General features: G+C 42.4%; 1 protein-coding gene and 1 long non-coding RNA gene across 4 annotated transcripts in view; one reads left to right on the forward strand and one right to left on the reverse strand.

Annotated features, from left to right (window-relative positions):
- The window catches only part of CCDC62 (coiled-coil domain containing 62), a 29,799-nt gene extending 15,000 nt beyond the window's left edge, over nt 1-14,799 (reverse strand). For all 3 annotated transcript variants that reach the window (XM_073676223.1, XM_073676224.1, XM_073676225.1), the window contains exons 1-6: nt 14,682-14,799; nt 14,465-14,516; nt 10,904-11,096; nt 8,235-8,401; nt 7,622-7,723; nt 3,272-3,443 (exon numbers count right to left, since the gene is read on the reverse strand). In XM_073676223.1, the coding sequence (XP_073532324.1) occupies nt 3,272-3,443; nt 7,622-7,723; nt 8,235-8,401; nt 10,904-11,096; nt 14,465-14,491 (661 nt within the window). In that variant the 5' untranslated portion in view covers nt 14,492-14,516; nt 14,682-14,799. The remainder of the gene's footprint in view (nt 1-3,271; nt 3,444-7,621; nt 7,724-8,234; nt 8,402-10,903; nt 11,097-14,464; nt 14,517-14,681) is intronic.
- Nucleotides 4,301-9,359, forward strand: LOC141261577 (uncharacterized). The gene is made up of 2 exons (XR_012319794.1): nt 4,301-4,405; nt 9,058-9,359. It is a non-coding gene; the product is annotated as an uncharacterized lncRNA (long non-coding RNA).
- Nucleotides 14,800-15,627: the final 828 nt, after the last annotated feature.

A 15,627-nucleotide genomic window follows, 5' to 3' on the forward strand; every position in this document is an offset into this window, starting at 1 on the left:
GCATGACAGGAAAAAATAAGAAGTTATTTTTACCACGTAAATGTTGGTAACTTCTGAACAGGTCCAAGGGCGTTATTTGGCCGTGAATTACCATGGCAGCCATCAGGACCACACGATCATGATCTCAGGGTGCCGATGGGGTTAAAAAGGGAATCGCCACACTCTTAACCATCTAGATGACGAAGTCACTGTCTACAGCAGCATCTAAGGGGTTAAACGGCATTGGTTGGTGCCAACACTGATTGTGAGTGATGCAGCATAGTGTCAGCTATAGTGTACAGCTCAACATCAGGGGATGCTATTTACTTATATGTCAGGTCAGTTTAAAGTTGTATTGGTGGTCACTATGGGGTTAAACACTACACATGCCCAGAAGATGAGAGGTCAGCAGAGACACTTCTGGCAAAAATGGATCCATTACAAAGGAAACAAAAACTAATGCAAAACGGAAACCAAAGAGTGCATCTGTTTTTGCTCCATTTGTAATAGATCCATTTTAAAAGTGTGATGTCACTCTTCCTAAACCCTAGTGGGGAACTACTGCAATATCGCACTACTTGGTTATCAGAAAAGTCCAACAAATCTACTGGCTATTTTTCTAGTTGAGTTTCCTTTGCCTGACGTGGTTATTCATGTAGCTACCCCATTCTGACTTCCTGACCCTGTTTACTGATTTTGCAGCAGACATTCACCTGCCTGTAGCCAACCTCGACCTGCCTACGTCTATAACTATTAGTGATCCACCTGACCATTGTGGACTATATAGGGGACTGCAACCTGGGTATCTGACAGGTAAAGTCCACACCACCTGGAAGAACAGAGGATACTCCGCACTCTAAGGCTGTGTTCCCACAATGCGTTTTTTAAGCGTTTCCGCAGCAGCAAAAACGCTGCAGAAACGCTTAAAAAAAAAAAACAAACACCTGACATGTTCCCCAATGATAATCCGCATGTGCTGTGCACATGCTGCGGAAATTTCCACTGCGAATTATCATTGCGGAAAAAAACGCAGCACTACCAATTATTTTGCGGAAGAACTGCGTTTTTGCCGCCATTGACTTGCACTGAAACGCATGGATTCCGCATCACTGTATATGTAGATGCGCATTCCATGCGTTTCAATGTGCGGATGATACCCGGGTGTGGAGGACAGGAGACTCTCCTCTGGACCCGGGTACCATAGAACCTGTAAAAAAAAAAAAAAGAATAAAATAAAAAATAATTGTTATATTTACCTTCTGACGGCCCCCGCTGCGCTCGTCCTCCCTCGCCGGCAGATCGCGATGGACTGAAGGACCTGCGCTGACGTTATAGTCATGTGACTGGTCACGCGATGCTGACGTCGGCAGGTCCTTCAGTGTACCGCGATCTGCCGGCAGCCAGGACGGAGCAAAGCAAGACTGTAGGGGCCATCGGAAGGTAAGTATAGATTTATTGCTTACCATTCTTTCGGTCACAGTATATAAATCCATGCCGGTTGCATGGATTTACATAGTGTGACCAAGTTGTCAAGCACTTTCCAAGTGATGCTAAAATCGCTTGGAAAGCGCTTGTCAACCCGCATGCGGAAATGCATGTGAAGAACACTTCACTTCCGCTTGTCCCTGGCAGGAAAAAGCATGTACAATCCGCATGTGTTTTTTCTGCCAGGGAGATGCAGAAACGCTCAGGAAAAATCCGGAGCATTTCTGCATCATGGGCACATAGCCTAAGACGGTTTCCTGGAACTGTGCTCTGCTTTGCTGCTAAGCTTCTTCCAGCACTCGGCTATTCTACATTCCTATCTGGAAATCCTGCTGTCTTACTACAAAATAATCATTTTTAAATGGTATGGCCAGCACATGTGGGTCTACTCCATTGTCACACATTGTATTATATAAGATTTTTTGCCACTAATATGGTACTTAGAGTTCAGCATGACATGGCACAGTACATCACACTTAATAAAACACTTTTCCTCTCATTTTTTTAGTAGATGGGAATAGCTCAGAAAAATTAAACTAAGGAACCTCGCCATATGTGTAACCGGACCTGACTGGGAGTAAACATTGCATGGTGAAAAATTATAGGTAGTACAATGAAATGTGCCAACCAGTGTACTTGCCCTGAATAACAAGCTTCAGTATAGGGAGGTGCAGGCTCAGGTAGTAACATTACGTTATCCAAGTAGTCAGTAATTTTTCCTCTCAATGATCTTGGAGCTGGGGTGCTCAAGGAAACAATGCTTGTTGTTGTAGAGAGCCCACACAGAAAACCACATGCACTCCTCATAATGACATGTGATATAAGTACAATCTAAGCTTTGGTGGGTCTCCTCATGACCTGATTACTAAACAACATATAGACATATGTAAAAGCACATCACATCCTTATTTTAACCAGTTGAATACTGGGTCATTTTTCCCCATTCAGGCACATTTTCATTGTTTGTTTTTTTAACTTTTAAGAGCTCTTTAAAAAAAAAAAAAGCTTTTATGTCCACAAAGGACCACTGAAGTATATTTAAATGGTCTTCCCCTTTCCATAGCAATTATTTTTATGTATCAGACATGTGTTTTTTTGATGAGGAGGTGGAAGGGTTCTGACTAGGGGAGAGAGTTATTTGGACTGGTAGTGGCTTTCTTTTTTCCCCATTTTGTTTTTTTTCCATTTATTTCACACATTGCCCTATCAAAAGGTCTTTTTTTTTTTATTGCCGATGTCTCCTGTAACTGGGACTGGCATATAAGCCCCAGTTACAGGGCAAATTCAGCTTCCTGTTTGAACTACAGAACTGATCTGGGTCTTCTAAGACCCTGCAGCTCCTACCCCCTCTCATCAATTGGCGATTACATTGTTGCTTGGGCCAGAGAAGGAAGCGCTGTTAGTGCGTTCAATACTGTAAACACAGCTCTCACTCAACACTGTGTATACAATGATCAGTAAGACAGACATGGTAATAAACCATGTCTGCCTTCTCTGTCTCTGGCAGCGAGCTTCCCGCTCCTGCAGCAGCACAATCTTCATGCAGTTGCTGACTTAGCCATAACATTCTAAAATATAGTTGCAGAGTTACATGCGGCCCATCCCGACTAAATACGTTTTTGGGTGGTCCACAAGCAGTTTATCTAATTAACTTTAATTCCAAAAATACAGCTTTCTACTCCCAAAAGGTCAAAATATTCCATACGAGAAGAGTTTCACCACACAGTTTACACATCAGAGCTTGGGCTGCCATTGTGAGAAGTGTTCAAACCTTTGACGCTCAGAATTGTCAAAATATTTCCCATACCATTTAGCTTATCGAGTTCAGTCTCCAAGCCTTTTATTCTGGGCTTTAACCCTTGCATTTCTTTCTTAGCTGAAGTTTCCTTGAGTCTTGTCTCACGTAACGCCGTCTCCAGGTCTTTGAGTCGAAAAGTGAACTCTGTGATGTGATTGGTTGCTTCTATTATATCTTTGTCCTATAGAAAAACATAAGATGTTTGGTTAGAACAAGTAAAACACTTAATTAAGCATCTAGTCAAGAACAAAATTATTTTACTGTGCCATATATACTGTATATGTATTTCTGTCAGTAAAAATAAAATCAAACATGGTCAGTAGGACGGTGCCAGATGCAGATTACAGCTTATACAGTGGTGTCCAAAGAACCACATTGACTGGAGTCTATTGGGTTCTGCTGAAGTGTCTGCCATCTTGGCGAGAACACCAGCTACCATCCACCAGGATCTATTGTTCACTTGCTGAAGATCAGAATGGTGTTGCACTGTACTGCTGACATTGGGAGGTTGACTCAGTTGCTGTCTTCAGGAATTGAGGTTACTCTAGGCTTGAACAATTGTGTTACATTGTGTCTAGCTTTTTCACTCTAACATTGCTACTCTTTCCAACACTTCCTTATATGCCAACTGTATCTATTTAATTGAGCCTGTAGTGGCTGATATATGGTTATGTTACTGGTTAAATTGCTTCTTCTCATGCTGGATGTGGATTCCTACACCTACTATTTGTATACTAAAAGGTCACTAAAAATAGATAAATCACAGAGAGAATTACAAAAAAAAGTTAAATAATTTTCATTGTCAAAGTGGTTGTCCCATCTCTTCTTTAAATCAGTTCCTTAGGTAGGTAAAATGAAGTATATGCATAAGTATCTTTAGTTTAAAAAAAAAAAAAAGTTACACTGTTCTGTAGACTATCTTGTCCCTTTCAGTATTTATTTTTTGACACTCTTGATTACATGTTCCTTGAGTGGTGGCAATTCTTGCACACATGTTCTTGCTTTGTTTTTCTAGAATATGGTCAGGTTCTCAAGTGCAGGACGTCTTGCCCAGGCTGTCTGACTGAAGACAGTTCCCACACATGGGCAAGTAGCCATCCAATTCTTCTGAAGTACAACTCAGCTAATCTCAGACTACCTAAGGTATGTGCCGCTTGTCACCAGTCTAAAGCCCCCGTCACAATAAGCGAGATCGCTAGCGAGATCGCTGCTGAGTCACAAGTTTTGTGACACAACAGCGACCTCAGTAGCGATCTCGCTACGTTTGACACTTAGCAGCGACCAGGCCCCTGCTGTGAGATCGCTGGTCGTGTCGGAATGGTCTGGACATTTCTTTGATCGTTGAGGTCCCGCTGGGTAGCGTGCATCGCTGTGTTTGACACCTAATACCAACGACCTTGTTGACGACCCAGACACAGAAACACATAGGCGTTATACAGATCGTTACGGGTCGCTGCATCGTTGCTGTGTCGTTGGGAAGATCTGACTGTTTGACATCTCACCAGCGACCACATAGCGACGCAGCAACGATCCCTGACAGGTCGTATCGTTGTCGGGGTCGCTGTAGCGTCGCTTAGTGTGACGGGGCCTTAAGACCGGTTGGTCTAATCTGTATCCCATCCTTCCTTGTTTAGCAGGGGAGCAATCGACAAGATGTCCTAAAAATATGAAAACTGAAGAAGCACTTCAAGCAGAGGAAACCATCAAATTCACCCATACAAGGTTTCTGCTACAAACCGACTTTTGCAAGCTGGCTGTTTATAGATGAAATATTGCATGGGTGAGGAAAGACTGACCATGTGTGCTCCATATACTCAAACCCTATTGCTGCTGCTTTTCTGCAGTGAAAACAGCTTTGTCCCAGTGTCAGTGTGTTACTAATTAGAGCCAGCGTGTTACAGAAGAATTCAAGCACAGATCATCCTGCTCTGTCTTACATATTCCCATGTTTAGCACGGCAGCCGGTCTGAACAGTCTTCACTTCATCTTGCTCTGAGAATAAGATCACTCCCAAGTGCCTCTGTATCCAGTATGGTGGCCAGTACTGAAGTAATCAATTACATCTTCCAGTGCTAGGTCAGAGCCACAGCAGCTTGATCCCTCTAATGGGAACAGGTAAGGCAGTGAATGCCAAGCAAAAGACTGAGTGATAGAGTGGGATCTTATATAGTATGAGTAGGGACATCGAAAATCCCAATGTTGCCAATATTACTTGTATGGAAGCATCCTGAGGCTTCATGATAGGACAATCATATGAGAGATGGGACTAGTACTCTGGCAGGAAAATAAAATAAAAAAAATATTATATAATAATAGATAGATAGAGACACACATACATACATAGAATGATAAAAGTTGGAATTTGATCTAAAACATCTGTTAAATCTCTGGGAAAAGAATGATTAGGAGATGGCAATAACTTTTTAACCTCCTAATTTCATTTAATACTTTTTTGTCTCATTGCAAATAAAATTTTACCTCTTTTCCTCCTTTATCTGGCTGTAAGACAACTGGCTGCAGAAAGAGCCTCAGTCCCCTGCTCTGTCTACAGTCTGGCTGGACAAACACATTAGATTAATTTCGGCTGGGCCGACCATTATATGTGTACAGTCATGGCCAAAAGTATTGAGAATGAGACAAATAGTAATTTTTCCAAAGTTTACTGCTTCATTTTTTGTAATGGCAATTTGCATATACTCCTGAATGTCAAAGAGTGATCAGCTTAACAGCAATTACTGTACTTGCAAAGTCAATATTTGCCCAGAAAATGAACTTTAACCCCCAAAACACATTTCAACATCATTGCAGTCCTGCCTTAAAAGGAGCAGCTAACATCGTTTTAGTGATTGATCCATTAATACAGGTGTTGGTGTTGATGAGGACAGGGCTGGCGATCAATCAGTCATGATTAAGTAAGAATGACATCACTGGACACTTTAAAAGGAGGCTGGTTCTTGGTATCATTGTTTCTCTTCAGTTAACCATGGTTATCTCTAAAGAAACATGTGCAGCCATCATTGCACTGCACAAAAATGGCCTAACAGGGAAGAGTATCGCAGCTACAAAGATTGCACCTCAGTCAACAATCTATCGCATCATCAAGAACTTCAAGTAGAGAGCTTCCATTGTTGTCAAAAAGGCTCCAGGGCGCCCAAGAAAGACCAGCAAGCGCCAGGACCGTATCTTAAAACTGTTTCAGCTGCGGAATCGGACTACCAGCAGTGCCGAGCTTGCTCAGGAATGGCAGCAGGCTGGTGTGAGTGCTTCTGCACGCACTGTGAGGTGGAGACTCTTTGAGCAAGGGCTGGTTTCAAGGAGGGCAGCAAAGAAGCCACTTCTCTCCAGAAAAAACATCAGGGACCGACTGATATTCTGCAAAAGGTACAGGGAGTGGACTGCTGAGGACTGGGGCAAAGTCATTTTCTCTGATGAATCCCCTTTTCGATTGTTTGGGACATCTGGAAAACAGCTTATTCGGAGAAGAAGAGGTGAGCGCTACCACCAGTCTTGTCTCATGCCAACTGTAAAGCATCCTGAAACCATTCATGTGTGGGGTTGCTTCTCAGCCAAGGGAATCGGCTCACTCACAGTCTTGCCTAAAAACACAGCCATGAATAAAGAATGGTACCAGAATGTCCTCCAAGAGCAACTTCTCCCAACCGTCCAAGAGCAGTTTGGCGCCCAACAATGCCTTTTCCAGCATGATGGAGCACCTTGCCATAAAGCAAAGGTGATAACTAAATGGCTCATGGAACAAAACATAGAGATTTTGGGTCCATGGCCTGGAAACTCCCCAGATCTTAATCCCATTGAGAACTTGTGGTCAATCATCAAGAGACGGGTGGACAAACAAAAACCAACAAATTCTGGCAAAATGCAAGCATTGATTACGCAAGAATGGACTGCTATCAGTCAGGATTTGGTCCAAAAGTTGATTGAGAGCATGCCAGGGAGAATTACTGAGGTCTTGAAGAAGAAGGGGCAACACTGCAAATATTGACTTGCTGCATTAACTCATTCTGTCAATATAACCTATTGGTACTCATATGATTGCAATTATATTTCTGTATGTGATATAAACATCAGACAAACACTAATAAAAACCAGAGGCCAGCAGATCATGTGAAAATATAATTTTGGTGTCATTCTCAAAACTTTTGGCCATGACTGTATGTCGTATGAGATGTCAAAAGAGAGAAGAATCGGGTAGTTGAATTTAAATATGCCCAACATGCCATAGACAGCATTAGCAGATGTCTTCATGCCATGTGCACTCTATTACTGACTACTGTGGTGTAGCATCATTTTTAAAAATCAATATAAACTAATAATTATTTGTTAGAAAGAATACACCATTACCTTCAGCTTCAACAAAGTGGAAAGCTCCTGCTCCCCGGCCTTTAGTCGTCCCACTTGGGCAGACAGCTCCAAAACGGAATAATTCAAACTTTGATTTTTTTCCTAACAAAACAAGTCAAATAAGTCCAGGCTTTTAAAAAGTAAAAATACCTGTATTACCATATTTATCACAACCTCAATTCACAAAACTACTTTACTGTCACATTCCTTATATTCCACTGCTGTGCAATTACCCCTCAGATTCCCCTTTCTATGTTATTTACTACTGATCCATAATAAAGCAGCTATTGTCAGCAATAGCCCCATTCTGTACATATACATTGCTTGGATTTTTTTTTTTTTTTTCCACACGATATACACAGAGTGCTCCAGTGCACACCGCATTACAGAGTATACTCACAGAAACGCAATACAGTGTTTCACCAAGTAATACAGACCCAAATAACTCCATGTATATGGCTTTGCTGTTTACATGAGCCTCTACTTTTCTCCCTTATGAGTATATATTAAGACCATTTGTGTAACTGTGCCTCCTTGGTAATTCTACTGCATGCAACAAAAAGCTGAGTAAGGTGGAAAAATCCAAAGTTAATTACTGATGCTTTAATCCTACCTCCAAGTCTTGACAATGGTTGTTAGTTTCTGAGGCTTTAAGACACACTTCCTGAAGTTGCTGTTGGGTATTCTCCAATTTTGTCTTTCGATCCTGCTGATGTGCTTCCAATAATTTGATCCTTTTGGATATTGATCTGATTATTTCATTCCGTCTTTGAAGTTCATCTTAAATAAGTGAACACATGTATGAGTTTATTTTTTCTTATCAAGTTGACCCAAATGTTAGTGGTTACAACATATGATAGGTACAGCAATGGAGACACTACTTTATTTTATCTTAAAAGAAATCTATCAGGTCCCTTGATTGTTCCTAACTTCTAATAAAACGCTATGCATGGAGATCTCTATGATTCGATAAGGTGTATCATGGGGCTTACCAACACTGCATTGTTTGAAAAATTTTAATCTGGCATAGTCGTGTTATTAAATAAAACTAGTCCGGCAGGGCGCCTCTTCACACAGACCACTAGTTCTGGCTCAGTTCTTATAATCACATCTCCCTGGGTGTGATCGATATGCAGGCTAACGGTCCTACATAACAGGGATTGTACAGAAGCTGTCAACCATACACAGAGAAGCATGGCTAGAGTATCTGAGCCGGGACTAGTCCAGGGAACAGACACCTCGCAAACTAGTCCTTAGGATATGCAACACTGCAAGATTAAAAGTTAATTTTTGGAACAGTCAGTGGATCTCACAGGTTCCCTTTAAAAACCTCAAAACACCTCCTGCTTTCTTACGTTCCTCACCCAATTACCTCCAAGACTTTTCTCAAGCAGAATTCAGTGCCTCATCCAGTTTCCAATTGTCTCCCACAACAGAAACCTTCAGATGTAACTTGAAAAGTCATCTCTCTAGGAAAGCCTACAGCCTGCTGCAATAACCCCGCTGCCACCTCACCACCTCCCGAGCTGCTCCAACTCCCCCGACCTACTGTCTCCTCACCCATTATACTGTAGACTGTAAGCCCACAAGGGCAGGACCCTCTCCTGTCTGTACCAGTCTGTCACTGTTAGTTTCTCCATTGCAATTTATATGTAAACCCTTTTCTCATATATATAGTACTATGCAATCAAATGTGCTTAAAAAATAAATAATAATGATAATACTGGCAAAATGCAAACTACGACTTGAATTTTGTTTATTTTGGTGTACAGGGTGGGCCATTTATATGGATACACCTAAATTAAATGGGAATGGTTGGTGATATCAACTTCCAGTTTGTGGCACATTAGTATATGGTAGGGGGAAAACTTTTCCAGATGGGTGGTGACCATGCGGCCATTTTGAAGTCGGCCATTTTGGATCCAACTTTATTTTTTTCAATGGGAAGAGGGTCATGTGACACATCAAACTTATTGAGAATTTCATAAGAAAAACAATGGTGTGCTTGGTTTTAACGTAACTTTATTCTTTCATGAGTTATTTACAAGTTTATGACCATTTATAAAATGTGTTCAAAGTGCTGCCCATTGTATTGGATTGTCAATGCAACCCTCTTCTCCCACTCTTGACACACTGATAGCAACACCGCAAAAGAAATGCTAGCACAGGCTTCCAGTATCCATTGTTTCAGATGCTTCACATCTTGTATCTTCACAGCATAGACAATTGCCTTCAGATGACCACAAAGATAAAAGTCTAAGGGGGTCAGATCGGGAGACCTTGGTAGCCATTCAACTGGCCGATGACGACCAATCCACTTTCCAGGAAACTGTTCATGTAGGAATGCTCGGACCTGACACCCATAATGTGGGTCACCATCTTGTTGGAAAAACTCAGGGAACGTGCCATCTTCAGTGCATAAAGAGGGCAACACATCATCATGTAGCAATTTCAGATATCCAGTGGCATTGAGGTTTCCATTGATGAAGAATGGCCCCACTATCTTTGTACCCCATATACTACACCATACCATCAAGATACGAGATGTGCAGCATCTGAAACAACGGATACTGGAAGCCTGTGCTAGCATTTCTTCTGTGGTGTTGCTATCAGTGTGTCAAGAGTGGGAGAAGAGGGTTGCATTGACAATCCAACACAATGGGCAGCACTTTGAACACATTTTATAAGTGGTCATAAACTTGTAAAAAACTCATGAAAGAATAAAGTTACGTTGAAACCAAGAACACCATTGTTTTTCTTATGAAATTCTCAATAAGTTTGATGTGTCACATGACCCTCTTCACATTGAAAAAAATAAAGTTGGATCCAAAATGGCCGACTTCAAAATGGTCGCCATAGTCACCACCCATCTGGAAAAGTTTTCCCGCTCCCATATATAGTAATGTGCCACAAACAGGAAGTTAATATCATCAACCATTCCCATTTAATTTAGGTGTATCCATATAAATGGCCCACCCTGTAGATTTTCAAACTAATTCCATAGCACACATCTAACACTGTGAGTTAGCTTAGCCTAAAACAAACTGTTATAACACGACGTGCTATTGGACAAATAAATCAGATTTTCTGTATAAATTTCCAGTTGAATAGAATCAATCATCAAATTAGCTTAGCTCCCTTCACTTGCATAACACACATGTAATAATACTTTTCTTGTTTTCTATGGACAAGAACATTTCTTGCATTTTACAAATCCTCAAGTGCAGTTTTTCAAAAATTATGCATAAGCAGACATGGGTATAAAATACATGGAAACCATACTTTCTAGCCTGGCACACTTCTGCTCCAGTCTAAGAACATGCTGTCTATCATTCTCCCAGGAGAGCAGCTGCCTCTGATGCACCAGCACCATATCATTCAGCTCCTTGTCTCGATCTTTAAGCTCAGCGATCAATAACTGGAGTTCGGTCCTTTGCTTCTGGATGGTAGAATTTTCAAGATCTGTACAAATAAACTTGAGAGAGGGGACGAGAGATAAAAAAAAACACATATGAGATATCATCAAACAATATACAATGTATATTATAGAAGAAAGTGTATACAGTCTGACGATGGATGTTTAATAAAGCACCTTTCCGTTTTCTAAAGTCACTGCTGCATACAGCCCCGGGAAAAGGGGGAAGATTCTGAATAATGCCATTTTCTTCAAACCTTTTTCAAAAGTCTGGAGTTCACAGGAGACAATGAGTTTTGTTATACACAGCAATACTATAGCACTGCTGTGTGCAGTACATGCGATCGGAAGTCCACAGGTTCAAGTCCCCTAGAGGTCAGGAAGGAGTTAAAAACCCTTAAGGATCCAAGATTCTTTCATTTTTTGTATGTCCTTTCCTTTCTTCCAATAGCCATAACTTTTTTTTTTTTTATCTCTATTTGGGTATAGCCATTTATTTAAGCATTTATTTATTTATTTTACTCACTTACATAGCACCATTAATTCCACAGCGCTTTACAGGCACTGTCCCCATTGGGGCTCACAATCTAAATTCCCTATCAGTATGTCTTTGGAGTGTGGGAGGAAACCGGAGAACCCGGAGGAAACCCACACAAACACGGGGAGAACATACAAACTCCTTGCAGATGTTGTACTTGGTAGGACTCAAACCCAGGTCCCCAGCCATGCTTTTTTTTGCAGGACCAGGTGTGGTTTTGAATGACACCACTTGGAAAATGGTAAAAAAAAAAAAAAATTAAGTTGGGCAAAATTGCAGAAAAAAAATCTCTGCATTTCTACCATCGTTTTTTCAGTTGTGTTTTCATGTTGTTCATTGTGCGGTAAAAATTACCTGGCACATGATTCTCCTTATCAGTACAATTACAGTAATACGAAACTTGTCCAGATTTTATTATTTTAGTGGTGAAAGGTTTTTTTGAACTTTGTTGTAAGTATTAAAAAAAAATTGTTTAGGTCTCCATTTTCATATGTTTAAAAAAAAAAAATTAAATTTTTACTTTATTTTTTAGTCCCTTTAGGTGACTTGAATTGGCGATCATTCTATATACTTATAGTACATGCTTATACTATATCCTACCATATCACAGTTTTGGAGTATATATTGAAATTGAAGCTCTCCTATTTGAGCTTAGCTTGTGGCTGAGCTTCACAGGAGGATGAATAAGGCAGTTATGAGGCCCTTCAGCAGGCCCCAGCTGCCATGGTAGACCATCAATTCCCCATGATGGAGTTGTGGGGGGGCCAATGGGAGCTGGTGCGTGCATGCACAAGCAATGGTGTCATATGTAAATGGTTAAACTGCAGGTAGATGCCAACCATGTAACATAGCCGACATCTGCCTGGTATGAAGAAGACTCTGCTCCTCAGCCAGCTTAATACTTTCGTTAGCAACCTGTGACGAAAATCTACATCATGGATCAATGTTGGTCAAGGTTTCCAGTTCGTTACACCCCCTCAATTTGCATACTGAGCATTTTGCCATATCTTGATTGACAGTGGCTCTGCACAGGCACTGCACCGGGCTCACTGCTGGCTTCTGTCTGCAGTACAGTACTGAGTGGCGGCACAGATGGGAGCCAGCAATGACACTATGTGAGCACCCCTGCATTCTCTGTGCAAAAGTGCAGCGCTGCTGATTGTCATATCTTGATTGACAGTGCTGAACTCAATCAACGGATCTGCACCTCCACATGAACACTGTATCCATGCTCACAGTCTCAATGCCAGCTCTCATCGCTGGCGCCAGTCTGCGGCTCCCGTTCGCTGATGACACCGTGTCATATCAGCATAGAGTGCCATCTAGATATGACAGCGCTCAGTAGACAATCTGAGGGTGCGTAACAGTGCACTAAGCTCTAGGCCATGGCCAATGGTGCACCAAAGCCCCCTCATTTGCATACAATATAATCATTATATTTACTGGATAATAAACCATTAAATTCCATACTACAGGTATGATTTTTTCACAGGCTAAGTCCCCACCATCTCTGTATAATTGGTTTAAAGAGAACCTGCCATCAGGATTTTATACCCCTAATCAATGGCATGATTGTATATGCGCTTTAATACTGATTAAAGGGAACCTGTCAAGTCCTAGCTACTATCTACACTGCCCCTATTGCTTCGTTAGTGATGCAATGTGCATCACTAACAAGCTTTGTTAATTAAAATCGGTGGTAGTATAATGATTTTATAACCTTTGATATACTTTGTCCTACCTGCTCATTTTCAGTCATAGGGGTGTGATTCTCAGATTCAGTCAGAGGCGGGTGCAGCATTCAGTCAGTGCTGGCGCCGCCCACATATTTGAATATTGCTCCCGGCAAGGGCCATTATTGCGGGGCGCAGGCGCACTGGTATGTGTCTGGCCGCCTGCGCAGTGAGGCTGTGTGATTACCAGCTTCACTGCGCATGCGCCATGACGCTCTATTCCCTGCGAGTGCGCAGTGAGGCTGTGTAGTTTGCAGCTTCACTGCGCACGCGTGGGGAACATAGCGTATGTGCAGTGAAGCTGGTAATCACACAGCCTCACTGCGCAGGTGCGGGACCAGTGCCGAATAGTGCTGAGCGAATTCGTTCGGCATTTCAAATTCGTGTTCGGGGTTCCGGGTTGTTCGTGCCAAAAAAATCAGCTCCGCGAATGAACATCCCTGATTTGCCACGCAGATAACATTATAATGTCAACAATTTTAATGAAAACAGCTTGTTAGTGATGCACATTGCATCACTGACAACGCTATGGGGGCAGTGTAGATAGTAGCTGGGATGTGACAGGTTCCCTTTAAATCTTTACCTCGCTTATAGAATTTTGTATTAGAGAAAGCCAGCGCTTACATTGTATGCTATTGAGCCACAAGTGCAGCGGGGATGGACATTGCACTTGCAGATCTGCCTCAATGACAGGTCACTCTTGCTTCAGGAACCTGCCTGCGATTTTGTGTAAGCGCCACCATTGCCTGGAGTCGTCAGAGAGGGCGGCGTATGTGTAGATCATTAGTCCGGCTCTCACAATCTCATCAGGATCTTACTGCACATGCACCGAGATAGGCAATGAGGGGGTTTACTGTGAAATATCGGGCAGGGGAGGCAGGTCACACAGAAGCAAAAGTGACCTGTCAGTCACCGGAGAGTAGGGAGAGAGGCAGGAGAGCTGCAAGTGCAATGCCCCACCCTGGTGCACTTGCAGCTGATTTGCATATAATTTAAACACATGATTTCTATAAAATGGAAAAAGAAAGTTCTACAGACAAGGTGAGGATGTGCTCAGCATGACAGCGCCTGTACACGCCATTAGTGAGGGCTAGAACATCCTGAGGACTGCTTCCCTCTGGTCTTCCTCCTGTTTCATGCACATGAGCTTTCTGTACCTTTGGTGAGGGTCGTGCGGCGTTCATGGGGTCTGCTCATCACAAGGACACCCTGTGACAAGAGACAACAGACAATGAGCTTCTTCACTGGCCCTCTACAACTGTCCCATCCCCTCTATGCACAGCACTATGGCGCCCTGCAGCTCCTCACAGTCAGTCCTGTGACTAGACGCTGCCTGATAAAGCAAGGACCCCACAGCCCCCACATTACACCGACCTGAGAACTTTACCGCTCCAATTCCCGAGCCAACGCGAAATAACGTACAACTAAGCCAAGTCTCGTGAGATGTGAGGGGGATTTGTAAGAGCCACTACGGGAGAGAATGGCTCCCTCTGCTGGCCAGCACTGCGGTAGACAGCTTTGGTTGTGTGGCGAGATGGCATCAACTGCATGAGGTGACCGGTCCACACTGAGGCACCCTGCGTTATCTGCTGTCACCTCCAGTGCACACTGTGCTCCAAACAAAATGAGAAATAGTTCCAGGCTATAGGAACCGGATTCATGATTGCTTGATTTGCGTTTTGTCTAGTTTTGGACTTTTTAATTTGGGACTTTTTTTAAATGCTATATTATGTGCTCTCCTTCTTCTTTTGTTTTTTGTTTTTTTTATGTCGGCCATTGCGGGTAGAGTTTACGATTTCCAGATGTTTTCAATTGATTCAATTGCGACTTTTAAAAAATGAGTTGTAGTTATTTTATGGTCAGCAGAAATTTTGCCCCATTTTACAAAACATGAGTTTTTTCCCCCTAAAAGGTTGCGATATCCAAAAAAAAGACACATTTTTGACTGTGTAAAATTCATCACCAGCGTGCGCAATTTTGAAGTATTTGTATTTGGTGAGTAAAAAAAACCCAGCAAGACAAAAAAAGAATAAAAAGGCCCCAATTCATCAAGACTGGCGGTTTCCATGCCGGCCATGATGAGGGGGGCCGGGTGGACTGCACGGCGCCTGACTCAATAAGAGGCGCAAGTGATGAGGTGTGAAGTGGCGCGCCCCCCGCCAGAAATCGTACGCCACAGTCAGGGGCTGGAGTAAGATTTGTGGGGTAAGGAACGCTGCCACTCCTCATGTATTCGGTGAGTATTTGGCGCTGCACCCAATCATGTACCCGTCACACCCCTGATCCTCCCACTTTGTCAGATCTGTGCAAAAATGGCAAA

The sequence above is a fragment of the Phyllobates terribilis genome, unplaced genomic scaffold (genome assembly GCF_046119375.1).
Source record: "Phyllobates terribilis strain yellow unplaced genomic scaffold, ASM4611937v1 Scaffold_1__5_contigs__length_1240528914, whole genome shotgun sequence".
Taxonomy (NCBI): domain Eukaryota; kingdom Metazoa; phylum Chordata; class Amphibia; order Anura; family Dendrobatidae; genus Phyllobates; species Phyllobates terribilis.